This window comes from Plecotus auritus, assembly GCF_963455305.1.
Source record: "Plecotus auritus genome assembly, chromosome: 5".
Taxonomy (NCBI): Eukaryota; Metazoa; Chordata; class Mammalia; order Chiroptera; family Vespertilionidae; genus Plecotus; species Plecotus auritus.
Genome location: NC_137776.1, coordinates 82,022,431 through 82,038,882, shown reverse-complemented (window position 1 = coordinate 82,038,882; position 16,452 = coordinate 82,022,431). Strand labels below are relative to the sequence as shown.

The window sequence follows — 16,452 nt, the reverse complement described above, 5'->3', positions numbered from 1 at the left end:
AGGAGTGGGGAGGGCGCTGCTGTTGCATGACTGCAGAGGGCCAGTGAGCCACACCCCAGAGCAGCACCTCCCTCTGATTAGCAGGGTACCAGGAAGATGATTCCTGCCACAGAGACCAAGGCTATGCAGCAGGAATCTTTGTGAGCCATCAATAAAAACATTCAACATAGCTGTAAAAATTAGGGCATCCAAAAAGGTACACACACTTCGAATAATTATAAAGATAGTGTTTATTAAAATACACTAGAGGCCCGGTCATGAAATTCGTGCATGGGGGGCGGAGGTGTCCCTCAGCTCAGCCTGCACTGTCTCCAATCTGGGACCCCTCAAGGGATGCCCAACTGCTCTCTCACAATCCAGGACTGCTGGCTCCCAACCGCTCACCTGCCTGCCTGCCTGATTGCCCCTAACTGCTTCTGCCTGCCAGCCTGATCACCCCATAACCACTCCCCTGCTAGCCTGATCAAATCCTAACTGCTCCCTGCCGGCCTGATTGCCCCCAATGGCCCTCCCCTGCAGGCATGGTTGCCCCCAACTGCCCTCCCCTGCAGGCATGGTTGCCCCCAACTGCCCTCCCCTGCAGGCCTGGTCCCCCACAACTGCCCTCCCCTGCAGGCCTGGTTGCCCCCAACTGCCTTCCTCTGCAGGCCTGGTCACCCCCAATCGCCCTCCTCTGCAGGCCCAGTCACCCCTAACTGCCCTCCCCTGCAGACCTGATTGCCCCTAATTGCCCTCCCTTGCAGGCCTGGTCCCTCCCAACTGCCCTCCCCTGCAGGCCTGGTCCCTCCCAACTGCCCTCCCCTGCTGGCCTGATCGCCCACAACTGCCCTCCCCTGCTGGCCATCTTGTGGTGACCATCTTGTGTCTACATGGGGGCAGCCATCTTTGACCACATGGGGGTGGCCATCTTATGTTGGAGTGATGGTCAATTTGCATATTACCCTTTTATTATATAGGATTTCATTTTCAAAATTGAGTTATCAGCTCTTAAAATGTATATGCATATTTTTGGGGACACCCTGTATTTAAATATTACACGACTTTGCCCGTCTTACTCCTTAGAAGTAACCATTGTTAAGGTTTTAACGTATAGCCTTCTCTGCTTTTAGACACACACAGTCTCACATATACACATGACACACACTCACATTCTTTTACACACACACATATACACATACACCACACACACCTTCTTATACACACTCATACTCTCACCCATTCATATGCACATGCACACCACACACACATTCTTACCCATGCTCTCAACCACTCACATGCATGCACATACACACACCACACACACAATTCTTCCACACTTATACTCCCACCCACTCACATGCACACACACATATACCACACACGTTCTTACACACTCATGCGCTCAACCACTCACATGTACACACATACATCACACACATTCACACACGTTCTTACACAACCATACCCTCACCCACTCACATGCACGCACGCACAAACACACAGGTGGAGCTGGGTCACGCTGTGCCTCCTGTTCTGCGACCTGCCTCCTGCAGGACAGCTCCACACTGCCACTTGCATTTGCACCTCATCCTGTTTCAGGGGCTGCCTAGAACTCCCAAAGCACATGCGCCAAGTTGATCTCCCCGTTCCCCACGTGGTGTTTGGGTTATTTACTTTTACGCTTACATACAGTCTCCACAAGCAGCCTTGAATGCATGTCCCCACACATCCAGGCACACACCTCTCTCTAGCCCCATCCCTCGAGTGGAGACTTGCTGGGTCAGAAGGTGGAGACTTGCTGGATCAGAAGGTGGAGACTTGCTGGGTCAGAAGGAGGAGACTTGCTAGGTCAGAGGGTGTTGGCTGCTGTCTATTTACAGCAGGAGAAGCGACCATGCTCCCCACCTTCAGGAGGTGGGCCAAGGAGCCAGTGATGAGGACAGTCCGTACACCTCCAACCTTGTGCCTTTCTCTTCCTCTCCAGGTACGAGGTGATCTGCCAAAGCTCAGAGCTGGCCAAGGACATCCTGGTGCCCTCCTTTGACCCCAAGAACAAGCACTGTGTGTTTCAAGGTGACCTCCTGCTGTTCAGCTGTGCAGGCGCCCACCCCAGGCACCGGAGGATCTGCCCCTGCCGGGACTTCATCAAGGGCCAGGTGGCTCTCTGCAAAGACTGTCTATAGCGGCCACCAGCCGGCCCTGCACACACTCTGCTGAGAAGACAGCGGCTCCAGCCCCGTCCTGGCAGAGCCTGGGGTGCAGGCGTCATTCAGGGACTCTCACCAGAGCCTGAACTTTTTGGTGGAAGGTTTCGATGTGGTATCACTCCTGCTGTGGTCAGCGCATCACAGTGGCATTTTCACCAAAACCAAAGGCGGGCAGGCATCAGGCCAGGAGCCTGGCTGCTCTCCCTGGCACAACTTTATTTTTTGAGGAGCAACTGCAGGGAGACTCCCTCAATGCACTTTCTCTAGGGTAGAGCACGAATCTCAAGATTCATTTAAAACAAAACAAAACCAGAGGGGGAACTGAGCTGGTTGGCAAGAACTTTGTATGGGAACATTCCTAAATCCATTAACTTATTTATTTGGGAGGGGGAGGGTACCAGGGAGGGCAGAGAGGGACTGATCACAGGTCTTGTTTGATTTCCCACTGTTTACCATCCACCTTCACTGTAATAGTTTTCTGTCCCCTTCAGGGTGCTGCAGGAGGGAGAGGTGGGGAGTGCTGTGGGGACCTAGCTCCTCAAAGCAGATGGTGGCAGAAGAGAAGAAAATCTTGTGTTTGGTGGTAGCTACAGAACAGGCACCCCCAGATGTGGGGAGACAACCCAGCCAGGGAACAAAGTACATGATTGGGAAATTGACATCTGGTAGTTGGTGGTAAATCCCGAAAGGCAGGACCAGGACCAAAAGAGCTACCCTTGGACGTAGTTGTGATGTTTACCCCTTACAAGCGTTGTCTTTGAGCTGGGAGTGGATGAGTGAACTGGCCCCTGTGGCCTGGTGTCACACTGGAGCTGGGATGCAAACCTTGGGCTTGCGTTACATTCCTTCGAATGCCTGGAACCTCCATAGCCCAGGGAATGGGGCTCTGGGCGAACTTGATGTTGGCTGGGGGAGCAGGGGCAGGCCAGTGTGAAAATGAGTCGCTGTCCTGGCCTCTCACCTGTGGGGTGAGGCGGGCGGGGGTGGGGGGTTGGCTCGCAGTCCAGGCACCAGTATTCTGAGGGATGAGCCAGTTGGCAGCTTGGCCTGGTCACACTCACTGGACCCCCTTCCAGCCCCTGCGCTCTGCTTTGCTGGGTTCCCCGCCTCCACCAGGCAGTTTCAGTGCTTTGGGTATATGTTTCATGGGAAGCCCTGGCATCCCCATGCGGTAAGAGTGAGCCCTCTCCTCCCTCTTAGTCTCCCTGTTATGAGTAGTTGGGGTCCACCCTGCCCTCAGTGGTGGCCCGGCATCCTAGCACCCTGCATGCCCTCAGGCAGCTGCCCAGCCTCAGCTGGCAAAGAGCTGGCAAGATGAATGGTGGGTGGGCCTTTGAGAAGTGAGACTAAAGGAAGGACTCTGTTTCAGGAGGACAGAGGGAGTGTGGAGCCTTTACGTGTGGGGAGTTAGATTCTGCCTGTTTCTCAGTTCTTCCCTCATGCATAAATAGCACCAAATGTACAGCCGGCCTTTTTTACTTTGACTCTCAGTGTGTCTGAATCCCAGCTCCAATCCTAAAGAACAGAGGATGTAGGAGGGGAAGCACCTATCACCCCTCAGGTGACCCCTGAACACATGTGCAAGGGAGAGTGCTGATGGGAGGCCAGGGCCCAGCAGCAACGACACAAGAAAGGAACCCTTGTAATAGGATGTGAGTGAGTGAGTGTGGGTGTATGTGTTCTTTTAAGATTTGCAAGGGCAGTTACCTGCAGTAGGAGGAGAAATAACTGCCTTCCTTGCTGTAAGGAATTGCTCTTCTCTGTGAATGGTCCTTTTGGCTGCACCCTAAATTGTGGGAATTGGCTTGAGCTCCCAGGCCTACAATTCCTGGGCCTGTGCTGCCCTCTCCTGGGCCCTTCTGGGAGCTTCCATTGGTGAGGATGTCAGTGCAGGCATCCGACCAGCAGGGGGCGCCAGCGGGCCGAGACCGATTTCCGAAGCTCAGCAACCCATTTTGCAGAGAGCTGTCTATTAAACCAGCACAGGGACTCAGAAAGTGTGGAAACTAGGAAGCTACATTCTGTGGAAAGACTCGGTGCCTGCCTTGTGTTCCAGAAGCTTCTAGGATTGCTTGCTGGCTGCCCGAGCTCAGGGCCTCCCCACCTTCCCACTCTTGTCAGGACTCTCAGCTCAGGTGCCCAGCAGGGCACTTTCCCCATTAGGTCTCTCTGCTTCTGCCAGCCCAGTGTTGGTTGAGGTGAGGCAGTTCCATGGGAGGGAGGGGAAACGGGGAGGGGGGGAAGAAGGGTCTGCTGCTCCTGGGTCACACTGACCCACACCCCAGTTGTTGAGGGCTTTATCGATAGAGGCAGTGATGCTGGACAGATACTGGCCTCCAGGCCCCCCTAAACTTGGCCCAAGTCAGGTCAGTGGTCCACAACCAATAGGGACTCGATTCCTGCCTGCCTTGGGCAGAGGGCGCCTCAGAGTGTGGGCAATTTTTCCTAACAGAGTCCTAAGCTAACCTGTGGTTGGAGACACTTCCACACTGGGACCTATGCCAGGACCCCTGTCTCCCTGGCTATGAGCACACGTTGCCTGGGCTGTAAGTTTTTGTACATTTTTTTCCTAAGTGAAATCTGGCGTTTCCCCCCTCCCCCCACTGTGATCTTAAATTCCTAAAAAAACAAAAACAAAAAAAAAACTTGAGGGAAAACATTTATCTAATTTATTAAAAGAGAGAAAGCCTTCCTTTGACATGTAAACACTTTCAGGAGTAAAAGCTCCTAAAGGGGAAACACTGCTTTTAATGTCAGTGGACACCTCATTTACTCCGTGTATGTAATTGGATTTGTACTTGAACAAAGGGAGAGGTTTTTTGCATTTTTACTTACGTTGGGTTTCTGTCACTGCGTATAGTTTGCCTTTTTTGTGTTTGCTGTATGTTTGGGAATATCGTGAATCTGTTTGATATTTATTGTTTCTCTGAGGTGCCTTTTCACTTTTCTTTGGGGTTGGTTTTGGAACCTGGTGCACTCCTCCATCTTGGAGACAGGACCTGTCCTTGTGTCACTGTGGACTCTCAGGGCACCAGAAACGCCCTTCCAGCCCCTAGGCCAGCACGTATATGCACATACACCCCCGTGAAGCGGTGAGAACCCCAAGAGAAGTGCTGGCTTCCTCCAGACCAGCCCACACCGTCCCAGGCCGCTTGGTCACATCTGGGTCTGAGGACTGCTGCCTGCCCCTTGGCCTGAGCTCCCTGCCACCAGGCACGTGGTGAGGTGTGGCAGGACAGGCGCCAGCCCTGGCTGAGGGGTTGCACTGCAAGGAAGCAGGGCCCGCTGAGCTCCTGAGTAGCATGGGCCCCCAGACACTTGATCTGCTGGACATCATGAAGGGGGAAGAATATGCACACCCTTTTGTTTCCTTAGTGAGCATGGGGTTTCATAACTGTGACCACTTGGTTTCGTCTGGAAGGAGAGACCCCTGCTTTGCTGGTAGCGCAGGCATGAATGTGACAGGTTGACCGAAACTGCTGTTCACAGGCGAGTTGCGTTTGTGGACCAGACCAAGGCAGGCCACCCACTCTCCATGGTGGCTTACCTGGATTGTGTATGTAATTAGCACATGACCACCCCCTTCCCTGCCCCCAAACTTCTTGGTTTTTTAAAAGTCTATTTTACTAACGACAGGCTCTGTTGCACGTGTTGCTATCCGAAGCCTGGACTGTTTTATTTATTTAAAAACACTTTAATTTTCACATTGGCTTCATTCCTCTTCACCCATCCCCACGGGCCCGCAAGCATTTCTGTGTGAAGAGCTGATGGGCACAGAGACTCAGCTTCTTTAGGAAGGTGGGATGTCCTGAAGCTGAGGGCCGGTCCCTCTCATTTCTGTTGGCTTCAACAAGAAGTGGGAAGCCAAGTTTTTATAGCAAAAGGCCAAACTAGCTGTAGTCTCAGATGCAGAAAAGAAAAAAAATTACGTAGCTCTCTTAGCACTTAGGGGTTTTTTGAGGATTCGGTATTTAGCAGTGCCTGGCACATAGTAGGCCCTAGTAAGTGTTAAATGTCATTACATTTTACAAAATTTGAGAAATAAAGAGCTGCACTCACTCCTTATCAGTTGGTTCAAAAGTCGTACCTACAGGACACTATTATCCCAGGTTGACGGACTGTTGTGGGATTTACCGGTTAGCATGTCTAAGTCCCACGCCCACCCTGTGGCTGGAACGTTGCCGGATCCCTGAATGCACTGACTGATTGGAAAACATGCCTGGCTTCAGCCCCAGATGAAACGAGGCTGCGGAATTTGCACACGGGAGGTGGCAAGGGTGACCTTTGGCTCCATGCTGGGCCTCACCCCAGTGATGTCTCCTGGACCATTCCAGAGGTTTTCCTTGGGGAACTTTTTGAGCTAGAAATTAAGGTGAATTTTCCCATTGACTGTACCCCTTAAAGTTAACTGTTCTTCTGAAACGCAGTTAAGAGAGGCTTTTCTGTTTTCAAGGGGAAAGGAGGGACCGATTGAATTTAGGAAGTCCCCTGCTATCCCCTGCCGGCCAGGGCGGCTCCTCCACAGTCCAGTCCACAGGGGCCAGACTCCTGAGCTGTCACGTGTTTGCACTGGCCCTGGGGCCACAGGCTAGCCCGGGGAACCCCAAGACTATACCACCATCCCAGTGGAGCCGGGTGGGGGCGGGGGCAGGGAGAGTATCTTCAGAACCACTCCCAGAGCTGCTGGTGGTTCACTGAATTTTCCCCCAAGTCACCTAAATACCAGTTCACTTTTTGTTTTATTGGGGTTCTAGCCTCTTGCTCCCCGACAGATTGGAGCCGCGTCTCCTTGCCTGTCTTGGTCCTCCTCTGGGCAGATGCATTGTGGAGGGGTTTGCTGGAGCCCTGTGTCCGAGTTCCTGTTTTCTCTTCAGCTGAATCTGCAGCCCTAGACTTCTGCAGGTGTAAGACTGGGATTCACCTTCTCCCAAGCATCATTCCTCTATGCCCCCACTGTGATCTTGAGATGATCTCCCCCAGTCGCCTGCAGCTGGTGAGGCCTGGCAGAGGGACCATGGCCAGCGAGTGCTCATAGGATGTCAGGTGTGTGTGGAGGCCTGGCTAGGACAGCGGCATGAGAACCTAGGTAGTCTGCCACTTCTGTCAAAGGGGAGACGGAGCAAAGTTGGGAAGCATTTTGCTCACTGTCCTGCCCAGGTGTTAATAGGACAACAGTGGAACAGTCTATGCCAAAGGAGATGGTGATGTCCTTTCTACTGTAGTCGCTGTCACAACCTTGATGTCTTTAAGCTAATGACCATTCACATCTGTGTCTTCAAACAGCGCCTGGCTCACTCCGGGATTTAGTGCAGGGTTCTGCCAACGAGGTGTCGCTGTCCACACGTCCCAACGTACTGTACCTGCATAGAGAGCACTGCTTTGTTTTCCACTGTTGTAGACAAAACTAGGGAGAACTTTATTTTTCAATAAACTTTTCTTGTGTGACAGGTAGGAGTGATCTTTGGGGGGCTGGGTGGGTGCAGGGTCACCTGCAGAACACAGCCCAGCTGCACCCCAGCACTGGTGTCCACTGCCTGCGTCTCACCATTTGCAGACGCCGCCGGAAAGGCTGAGAGACCGTGATGGTCAAGGAATGGAGGACGGTTTCACTGTGGTGTGTTCCTTCCCTGCCTCACATCCACCGACACTCATCTCAGAGCACTCCCTAGACGGGGCCTTTTTATTTTTTTATTTTTAGATAACTGTACTACATCAGATGCTTGAAAATCATTAAGGCTGTGCTAGTGAAATAGTCCTAAAAAGGCTGAGGGCTTGTTAGACCTGGTGCATTTCCCTCATGAGCACTGGGTTAGGCACCTGCCCTGGAAACAAGATCAAGTCCGTGCGCACACCAGGGGCTGCTGCAGGTGATGCTGGGGGAAGGCGTGGCTCAGCCTCAGCACAGCCTCTCACGCTCTGCCCAGAGCAGGGACAGCACACAGTTCCTAGATACGGAGTCGCAGGTACGGCATGATTCCTGTACACCAGTCCCAGAAAGGTCCTAGCAGAATGTGAGTGTGTACATTTGGGGGTGGGGGGGCTACATCCTAGTTTCCCTCCGAGCTTCCAAGCTGTGTTAAATACACAGGAAACCTTCAGGAAAGACACCACTGAGTCTCCCATCCCCAGACCTGTTTGAGCAGTCGGCCCTTTACCAGGTCCGTGTTAATGTCCTGCAGAGCACTCCGCAAAGCACTGTGAAGGAAGCTGGCCGACAGCGCCAGGCTGCACCAAGGTCGGGGCCCCCAGACCAAACCGCCTTCCCTTCATCAGCCTGAAGTAGAGCAGTGGGAGGGGGAGTTAGGGTCTGGGACAACCATCCCTCAGTCCCAGGCAAGGTCAGCTCCAAGGCCTCAGGCACCACCACGTCAGTGTGTGGCCACCCCTCACCTGAGCGATGGGTGGCCTCCCCACAGATGCAAACCACAGTCCTCCAGGGTCTCCACTCACACTCCACCCAGAACAAGTAACCCTTCCATGTTGTCCTTCAGCCACATAGCAAGCCTGCCTCCCTGTGACAGGGACACCTCTCAAAGGTCACCTCCTGGACCACACAAAACAGGGCGCGGTCTCTATTGTCCAGACAGTTGCCTGGGCAAGCAGCAAGTGCTACAGTACAGATGGGTGTGGGGACCATGTTCACAGAACTGATACTAATGCCTAAGCTGCAGACATCTCGTCCTTACAGCCACTTCTCACAGGCCAGTGTACCACGGCCACCTGACACAACACAGAGATGCCTGCACATATGGGTAGATTGTGTCATTATTTATTACAAATAAACGGTGGTTTCACATCTGTCAAAAATGGGTCCTGTTTTTACATGTGTGTTCAGGTTCTGAATGTACAAGAAAGGGTCATGTGCTTAGTTCGTCCATGCAAAGCTCACACATACATCACTAAGTACTTTAAAAATAGAACAGTCTCCTCTTGAACCAATCTGTTTAGATTCAGGATTAGTAAAACAGTATGAAACTAATGAAAGACAGTGACAGGAATTAGGAAGTGCGACACTGATGGTTCTGGGCATGTGAAGGGGTGAGGGGCAGAAGGGTGCACACAGTCTTCCCTTCAGTCTGCCGGAGAGAGGAGCTCCCAGGGCCCGAGCTGCTCCGCGCCCAGAGGAGACGGGTCTAGACAGTGGCTCTGTTTCAGAACTTCCTGCCAAGCAGAGACCTATCCAACCCACAGGAATCCTTTTACTCCAGAAAACAGAAACAGCCCGTTCCCAACAGACATGGGAAAACCAGTGTCCCCTCCTGTGCACGGTGTCTTTACGGGGTGATGGGGGAGGTGGGTGAGGGGAGCAGTGCAGACCAACCTGCTGGGCACGCCTGTTCCCGTGAACACAAACTCTCCAAATAAGAAAGTGGATGTTCAGCTAAATACTGGCACCGTCCGCCGTGTGGGAACCTCTCGTCGTCCTGATGTCTTCATGCAGATACAGACTGGCGCTCGGGCCCTTCACTCAAACATCTCATAGTGGCGCGTCTGCCTCACCCTGGGCACCATGTCGATGAGAAGTCTGCAGAGGACACACACAGGTCACCCAGCACACCCCCATAGCCCTGGGCTTTGAGTGCTTGGGGAAGCAGATGGGAGAGGCAATTTAAAAAAAACTAACTCACATACCATAAAATTCAGCTTTTGAAAGTATATGATTTGGTGGTGTTTAGTATATGCTTAGATTGTCCAATCTTCACCACCTCCTAATTCTAGAACATTTTCCTCACCCCAAAAAGAAACCCACCAGCATTACTCCCTTTTCCCTCCCCAACTCCCCTCAACCACTAATAGATTTTCCCTAATTAAGAGAATAATTTATAAAAGTAGACATGTACACTATTATTTTATAATTCACCTAATTGTTTAAAGTGTAAAGTTGAAAGTTTATTTCTGTTTTGTTTGTTCATATATTGTTTTTAGATTCAAAATATAAGTGAAATCATATGGTATTTGTCTTTGTCTCACTTACCTCACTTCGCATAATACCCTCTAGGTTCATCCATGTTGTGGCAAATAGCAAGATTTCATTTTTCTTTTTATGGCGGAGTAATATTCCATTGTATATATGTACCACACCTTCTTTTTCCACTCATCTATCCAAGGCCACTTAGGTTGCTTCAGTATCTTGGCTATTGTAAATAATGCTGCATATGTCTTTTCTAATTAATGTTTTCAGTTTCTTTGTATGAATACCTAGAAGTGGGATTTATGGGTCACATGGTAGTTCTATTTTTAATTTTTTGAGGAACCTCCATACCATTATCCACAGTGGCTATACCAATTTATAATCCCACCAACAGTGCACAAGGCTTCTCTTTGTCTGCACATCCTTGCTAACACTTGTTTGATTACTGACGATGGCCATTCTGGCAGGTGTGAGGTGATATCTCATTGTGGTGGTTTTAATTTGCATTTCTCTGATAATTAGTGATGTTGAGCATCTTATCATATGTCTGTTGGCCATCTGTATATCCTCTTTGGAAAAATGTCTATTCATGTCCTCTGCCCACTTTTTAATCAGATTGTTAGGATTTTGTTTTGGTTTTTTGGTGTTAAGTTATATGATTTCCTTATATATTTTGGGAGTTAACTCCTTAAGGGATGTATCATTGGTGCATATCTTCTCCCATGCAGTAGGTTGTTGTTTTTTTTTATGGTTTCCTTCACTATGCAAAACCTTTTTAGTTTGATATAGTCCAATTTGTTTATTCTTTCATTTCCCTTGTAAGAGGAGACATATCTAGAAAAATATTACTAAAAGTGATGTCAGCCCTGGCTAGTTTTCTCAGTGGTTAGAGTGTTGAACCAAGGACCAAATGGTCACAGGATCCATTCCCAGCCAAGGGCATGTACTTCAGTTTTAGGTTCAGTCCGCAGCCCTGATTGGAATGCAAATGGGAGGCAACCTATCATTGTGTCTCTTTCACATCAATGCTTCTCTCTTCTCTCCCCTCTTTCCTCCTCCTTTCCATTCTCTCTAAAAATCAATAGAAAAAGTATCCTCATTCCTTGGGTGAAGACTAAAAAATAGTGATATCAGAATTTACTGCCTATGTTTTCTTCTAAGAGTTTTATGATTTCAGGTCTTATAAGTCTTTAATCCATTTTCAGTTTATTTTTGTATATGGTATAAGAAAGTGGTCTAGTGTTTTTTGCATGTGTCTCTTTTCCAACACCATTTATTGGAGAGATTATCTTTACCCCATTCTTGCCTTCTTTGTCATATAGGCATGGGTTTATCTCTGGGCTATCATGTCCCATTGATCTATGTGTCTGTTTTTATGTCAGTACCATGATGGTTTGATTACTATAGCCTTGGAGTATAGTTTGATGTCAGGTAACATGATAAACCTCCAACTTTGTTCTTCTTTCTCAAGATTACTTTGGCTATTCGGAGTCTTTTGTGGTTCCATATAATTTATGTTAGTTCTGTGAAAAGTGCCATTGGTATTTTGATAGGGATTGCATTGACTCTGCCACTTGCTTAGGATAATATTTAACTACTAGAGGCCCGGTGCTTGAAATTCATGCACTGGGGGGGGGGGGGGGGGGGGTCCCTCAGCCCAGCCTGCACTCTCTCCAATCTGGGACCCCTCAGGGGATGTCCGACTGCCAATCCCTGTGGGATCGGGCCTAAACCAGCAGTTGGACATCCCTCTCACAATCTGGGACTGCTGGCTCCCAACTGCTCGCCTGCCTGCCAGCCTGATCACCTCCTAACAACTCCTCTGCCAGCCTGATCAATGCCTAACTGCTCCCCTGCCAGTCCAATTGCCTCCAACCGCCCTCCCCTGCAGGCCTGGTCCCCCCCAACTGCCTTCCCCTGCTGGCCTGATTGCCCACAACTACCCTCCCCTGCTGGCCATCTTGTGGTGGTCATCTTTGACCACATGGGGGTGGCCATCTTATGCAAGGGCATAAGGGTCAATTTGCACATTACCTCTTTATTATATAGGATGTTAATTCTTCCAGTCCATGAGCACCGTGTATGCTTCCATTTATTTGTATCTTCAATTTCTTTCTTCAGTGTCTTATAGTTTTCCAAGTACAGGTATTTTATCTCCTGGGTTAAATTTATTCCTGAGTACTATTTTTTATGCCATTGTAAATAGAATTTTTTTCTTAATTTCTCTTTCTGATAGTTCATTATAGGTGTATAAAATGCAACTCATTTCTGAATATTAAGTTTGTATTCTGCTACTTTACTGAATTTATTTATTAGTTTTAGTCGTTTTTTTGGTGAAATTTTCAGGGTTCTCTCTATATATTATCTGTCATCTGCAAATGAAAGTTTTACTACTTCCTTTCCAATTTGGATACCTTTAATTTCTTTCTCTTGTCTGACGTTGAATAAAAGTGGTGAAGTGGACATCCTTGTCTTGTTCCTGATCTTAAAGACAAAGCTTCCACCTTTCCAACACTGAGTATGTTAGCTGTTTGTCATATACTAGTATAGCCTTTATATGTTGAGGTATGTTCCCTCTATTTCTACTTTGCTGAGAGTTTTTATCATAAATGGGTGCTAGATTTTGTCAAATGCTGTTTCTTAATATATTGATATGATCATATGATTTTTATCCTTCATTTGTTTACTAGGTGTACCAGTTAATAATGGCGGATTTTGTAATCAAAGAAAACACAATAATTTCAAGAAAAACATCAAAAGTGCTTTATTCAAAGTAATGTTCATCGCTAGCTACATATTTCCCCCATCTCTCAGGTAATTTGTGGATACCATTCCAATAGAACTTTTGTTTTGAGGCAAACCATTCAAAGACCCAATTTTCCACTTCTTCGTACGTTTTGAAGTGCTGCTCAGAAAGTACATGTGCCATTGATCGGAACAAGTGGTAATCTGAAGGAGCAAGGTCTGGTGAATACAGCGGGTGGGTTAATACTTCCCAGGCAAGATCTTTTAATGTGTCTTTAACTGGTTTTGAAGTGTGTTATGGTGCGTCATCATGAAGCAAAATTACTTTGCCGTGTCTTCTAGCACATTCTGGTCGTTTCATGATCAAAGCGTAGTTCAAATTGATTATTTGTTGTCAGTAGCGATCAGTATTAATGGTTTCACCTGGTTTTAGAAGCTCATAATACACCACACCTTCCTGATCCCACCAAACACAGAGCATTGTTTTCTTTCTGAAGCGATTTGGCCTTGTAGTCGATGTTGATGGTTGACCTGGATCAACCCATGATTTTGTGCGTTTAGGATTCTCAAAATAAATCCACTTTTCATCGCCAGTCACAATTCAATGCAAAAAAGACTTTCTTTCCTGCCACTGAAGCAACATTTTACTGATGGCTTTTCGGTTTTCCATTTGTCTTTCGTTCAGTTGATGTGGCACCCATTTTCCTTCCTTTAAAATCTTTCCCATTGCTTGTAAATGATCAGAAATTGTTTGCTGAGCAATGTTTATTTAATCTTTCTGCAAGTTGTTTTTGAGTTTGACACGCATCTTCATCCAATAATGCTTGTAATTGTTGTTCTTAAAACTTTTTTGGTTGACCTGGATATTCTTTGTCTTTCACATCAAAATCATCACTTTTAAAGCATTTAAACCAGCATTCACAAGTATCTTGAGATGCAGCATGTTCACCATAAGCTTCCCCAAGTATACAATAACTTTTTCTTCAAAATAAAGTAATGAATTAAAACTTCCTGCAAATGCTCTTTTTTTGGCACGAAATTCAATGTTTTTAAGTGTAAAGATATCTATGGTGTTAACACCTTCGGCAAATTTGACATATGAAGTTTTGAAGCTTGCTGTCAATACAACAAAATAGCATACATATCAAATCGCATATATATCAACATATGTGTAACTCCATCTATTGAAAAAATCCGCATTATTAACTGGTACCATGTTGATTTGCAGATATTGAACCAACCTTGCATCCCAGGAATAAATCCCACTTGATCATAGTGTATCACCTCTTTAATGTATTGCAGAATTCTGTTTGCTAATATTTTGTTAGGGATTCTTTTTGTATCTATGTTCATCTGGGATATTGGCCTATAATTTTCTTTCTTTGTAGTGTCTTTGTCTAGTTTTAGTATCAGGGTAATGACTATTGTAAAATGAGTTTGGGAGCTTCCCTGCCTTGTCAATTTTTGGAATAGTTTAAGAAGGATAATTCTTTGAATGTTAGATAAAATTCACCTGTGAAGCCAACTGGTCCAGGACTTTTGTTTGTTGGGAATCTTTTGATTATTGACTCTATTTCATTAGCAATTATTGGTCTGTTCAGATTTTGTTTCTCGTGTTATTTTAGGAATTTATCCATTTCTTCCAGGTAGTCCAATTTGTTGGCATAAAATTGTCCATAGTATTTTCTTATAATCCTTTGTATATCTATGGTGTCACCCTTCTCTTTCATTTCTGATTTTATTTATTTTGACCCTCTCTCTTCTTTTCTTGATGAGTCTGACTAAAGGTTTATCAATTTTGTTTGACTCTTCAAAGAACCAGCTCTTTATTTCATTGATCTTTTCTATTGTGTATTACCACTCTAATCTTTCTTTCCTTCCTTCTACTCACTTTAGCTTTTGTTTGCTCATCTTTTTCTAGTTTCTTTAGGTGGAAGGTTAGATCATTTGAGATTTTTCTTGTTTCTTGAAGTAGGCTTGTATTGCTAGAAATTTCCCCTTAGAAGTGCTTTGGCTGTGTCCATAGATTTTTTTTTTTGGTCATTGTGTTTTCATTTTCATTTGTCTCAAGGCATCTTTTGTTTTCTTTCTTGATTTCATTGTTAACCCATTCGTTGTTTAGTAGCATGTTATTTAGGCTTCACATGTTTGTGTGTTTTTCAACTTTCTTCTCGTAATTGATTTCTAATTTCATACCATTGCGATAGGAAAATGTTTGATATTATTTCAATTACCTTAAATTTATTGAGATTTGTTTTGTGGCCTAACATGTGGTCTATCCTGGAAATGTTCTATGTTCACTTGAAATGAAAGTATATTCTGCTGCTTTGGGGTAAAAAAAAAGTCCTAAAAATATAAATTAAATCCATCTGGTTAAAGTGTCATTTAAGGCCACTGTTTCCTTGTTGATTTTCTGTCTGATCTATCCATTGTTGTCAATGAGGTGTTAAAGTCCTCTACTATGACTGTATTACTGTCAATCTCACCCTTTATATCCGTCAATACTTGCTTTACATATTTAGGTGCCCCTACGTTAATTGCATAGATGTTTACGAGAGGTAGATCCTCTTGCTGGATTGGTGCTTTACTATTATGAAATACCCTTCTTTTTCTCTTGTTACAGCCCTTGTTTTGAAGTTTATTTTGTCTGATATAAGTATTGCTACTCGAACTTTTTGTTTCCATTTGCATGAACTATGTTTTTCCATCCCTTTTAGTTTATGTCTTCCAATCTGAAATGGATCTCTTGTAGGCAGCATATGTATATGTCTTGTTTTTTACCCATTCAACCACTCTATGTCTTCTGATTGGAGCATGTAGTCCATTTACATTTAAAGTAATTATTAATAGGTAAGTAGTTATTGCCATTTTATTGTTTTCTGATTGTTTTTGTAGTGCTTCTCTGTTCCTTGTTCTCTTGTGTGTTGATGACTTTCTATTGTGTTTGGATTCCTTTCTCTTTATTTCTTCTATATCACTTATAGATTTTTGGTTTGTGGTTACCATGTGCTTTATATATACCAAGCTATGTTCAGCATTCTATTTTAAGTTGATAGTCACTAAAGTTCAAACACATTCTAAAATCACTGCAGTTTTTACTCTCCCCTTCCACATTTATGGTTTTGTCATTATTTTTTACTTTTTGTATGTATCTGTGTACCCCTTCATTTTTGTAATTACTCATGATCTTTCTACTTTATAATTGGCTGATCCACTACTTTTACTGTTTCCCTTTGTCAGTGGGAATTTTATCTTTCCTATATTCTCTTATATTTGATCTTTCTACTTAAAGAAGTCCCTTTAACATCTCTTATAACACTTGTTTAGTGGTGATGAACTCCTTTAGCTTTTTCTTGTCTGCATTGATTATAATGATATAGAGTAACCTTTGTGGTAGGTCCTTGCTTTTCATGACTTTTAATATTTTGTGCCAATCCCTTCTGGCTGCAAAGTTTCTGTTGAGAAATCAGCTGACAATCTTATGGGAGCTCCCTTATAGGTAATGGAATGATTTTCTCTTGCTGTTTTTAAGATTCTTTCTTTGTCTTTAACCTTTGGCATTTTAATTATGATATGTCTTGGTGAGGGCCTCTTTGGGTTCATGTTTTT

General features: G+C 45.9%; 2 protein-coding genes across 5 annotated transcripts in view; one reads left to right on the top strand and one right to left on the bottom strand.

Annotated features, from left to right (window-relative positions):
* The window catches only part of MGAT5 (alpha-1,6-mannosylglycoprotein 6-beta-N-acetylglucosaminyltransferase), a 409,267-nt gene extending 403,171 nt beyond the window's left edge, over positions 1-6,096 (top strand). For 2 of the 3 annotated variants that reach the window (XM_080670057.1, XM_080670058.1), the window contains exon 18: positions 1,964-4,807. In XM_080670057.1, the coding sequence (XP_080526183.1) occupies positions 1,964-2,162 (199 nt within the window). In that variant the 3' untranslated portion in view covers positions 2,163-4,807. Of the gene's footprint in view, positions 1-1,963 lie in introns of all 3 variants that reach the window. The other variant, XM_080670056.1, reaches the window with a different exon arrangement.
* A 2,843-nt stretch (positions 6,097-8,939) lies between these two features.
* Positions 8,940-16,452, bottom strand: part of TMEM163 (transmembrane protein 163) — a 241,435-nt gene continuing 233,922 nt past the window's right edge. Inside the window, exons 8-9 of one of the 2 annotated variants that reach the window (XR_013960687.1) lie at positions 9,508-9,711; positions 8,940-9,362 (exon numbers count right to left, since the gene is read on the bottom strand). Coding sequence is in view for 1 of the 2 variants with exons in the window: in XM_080670059.1 (XP_080526185.1) it covers positions 9,651-9,711 (61 nt within the window). In the remaining variant the exon portion in view is untranslated. Of the gene's footprint in view, positions 9,712-16,452 lie in introns of both variants that reach the window. The other variant, XM_080670059.1, reaches the window with a different exon arrangement.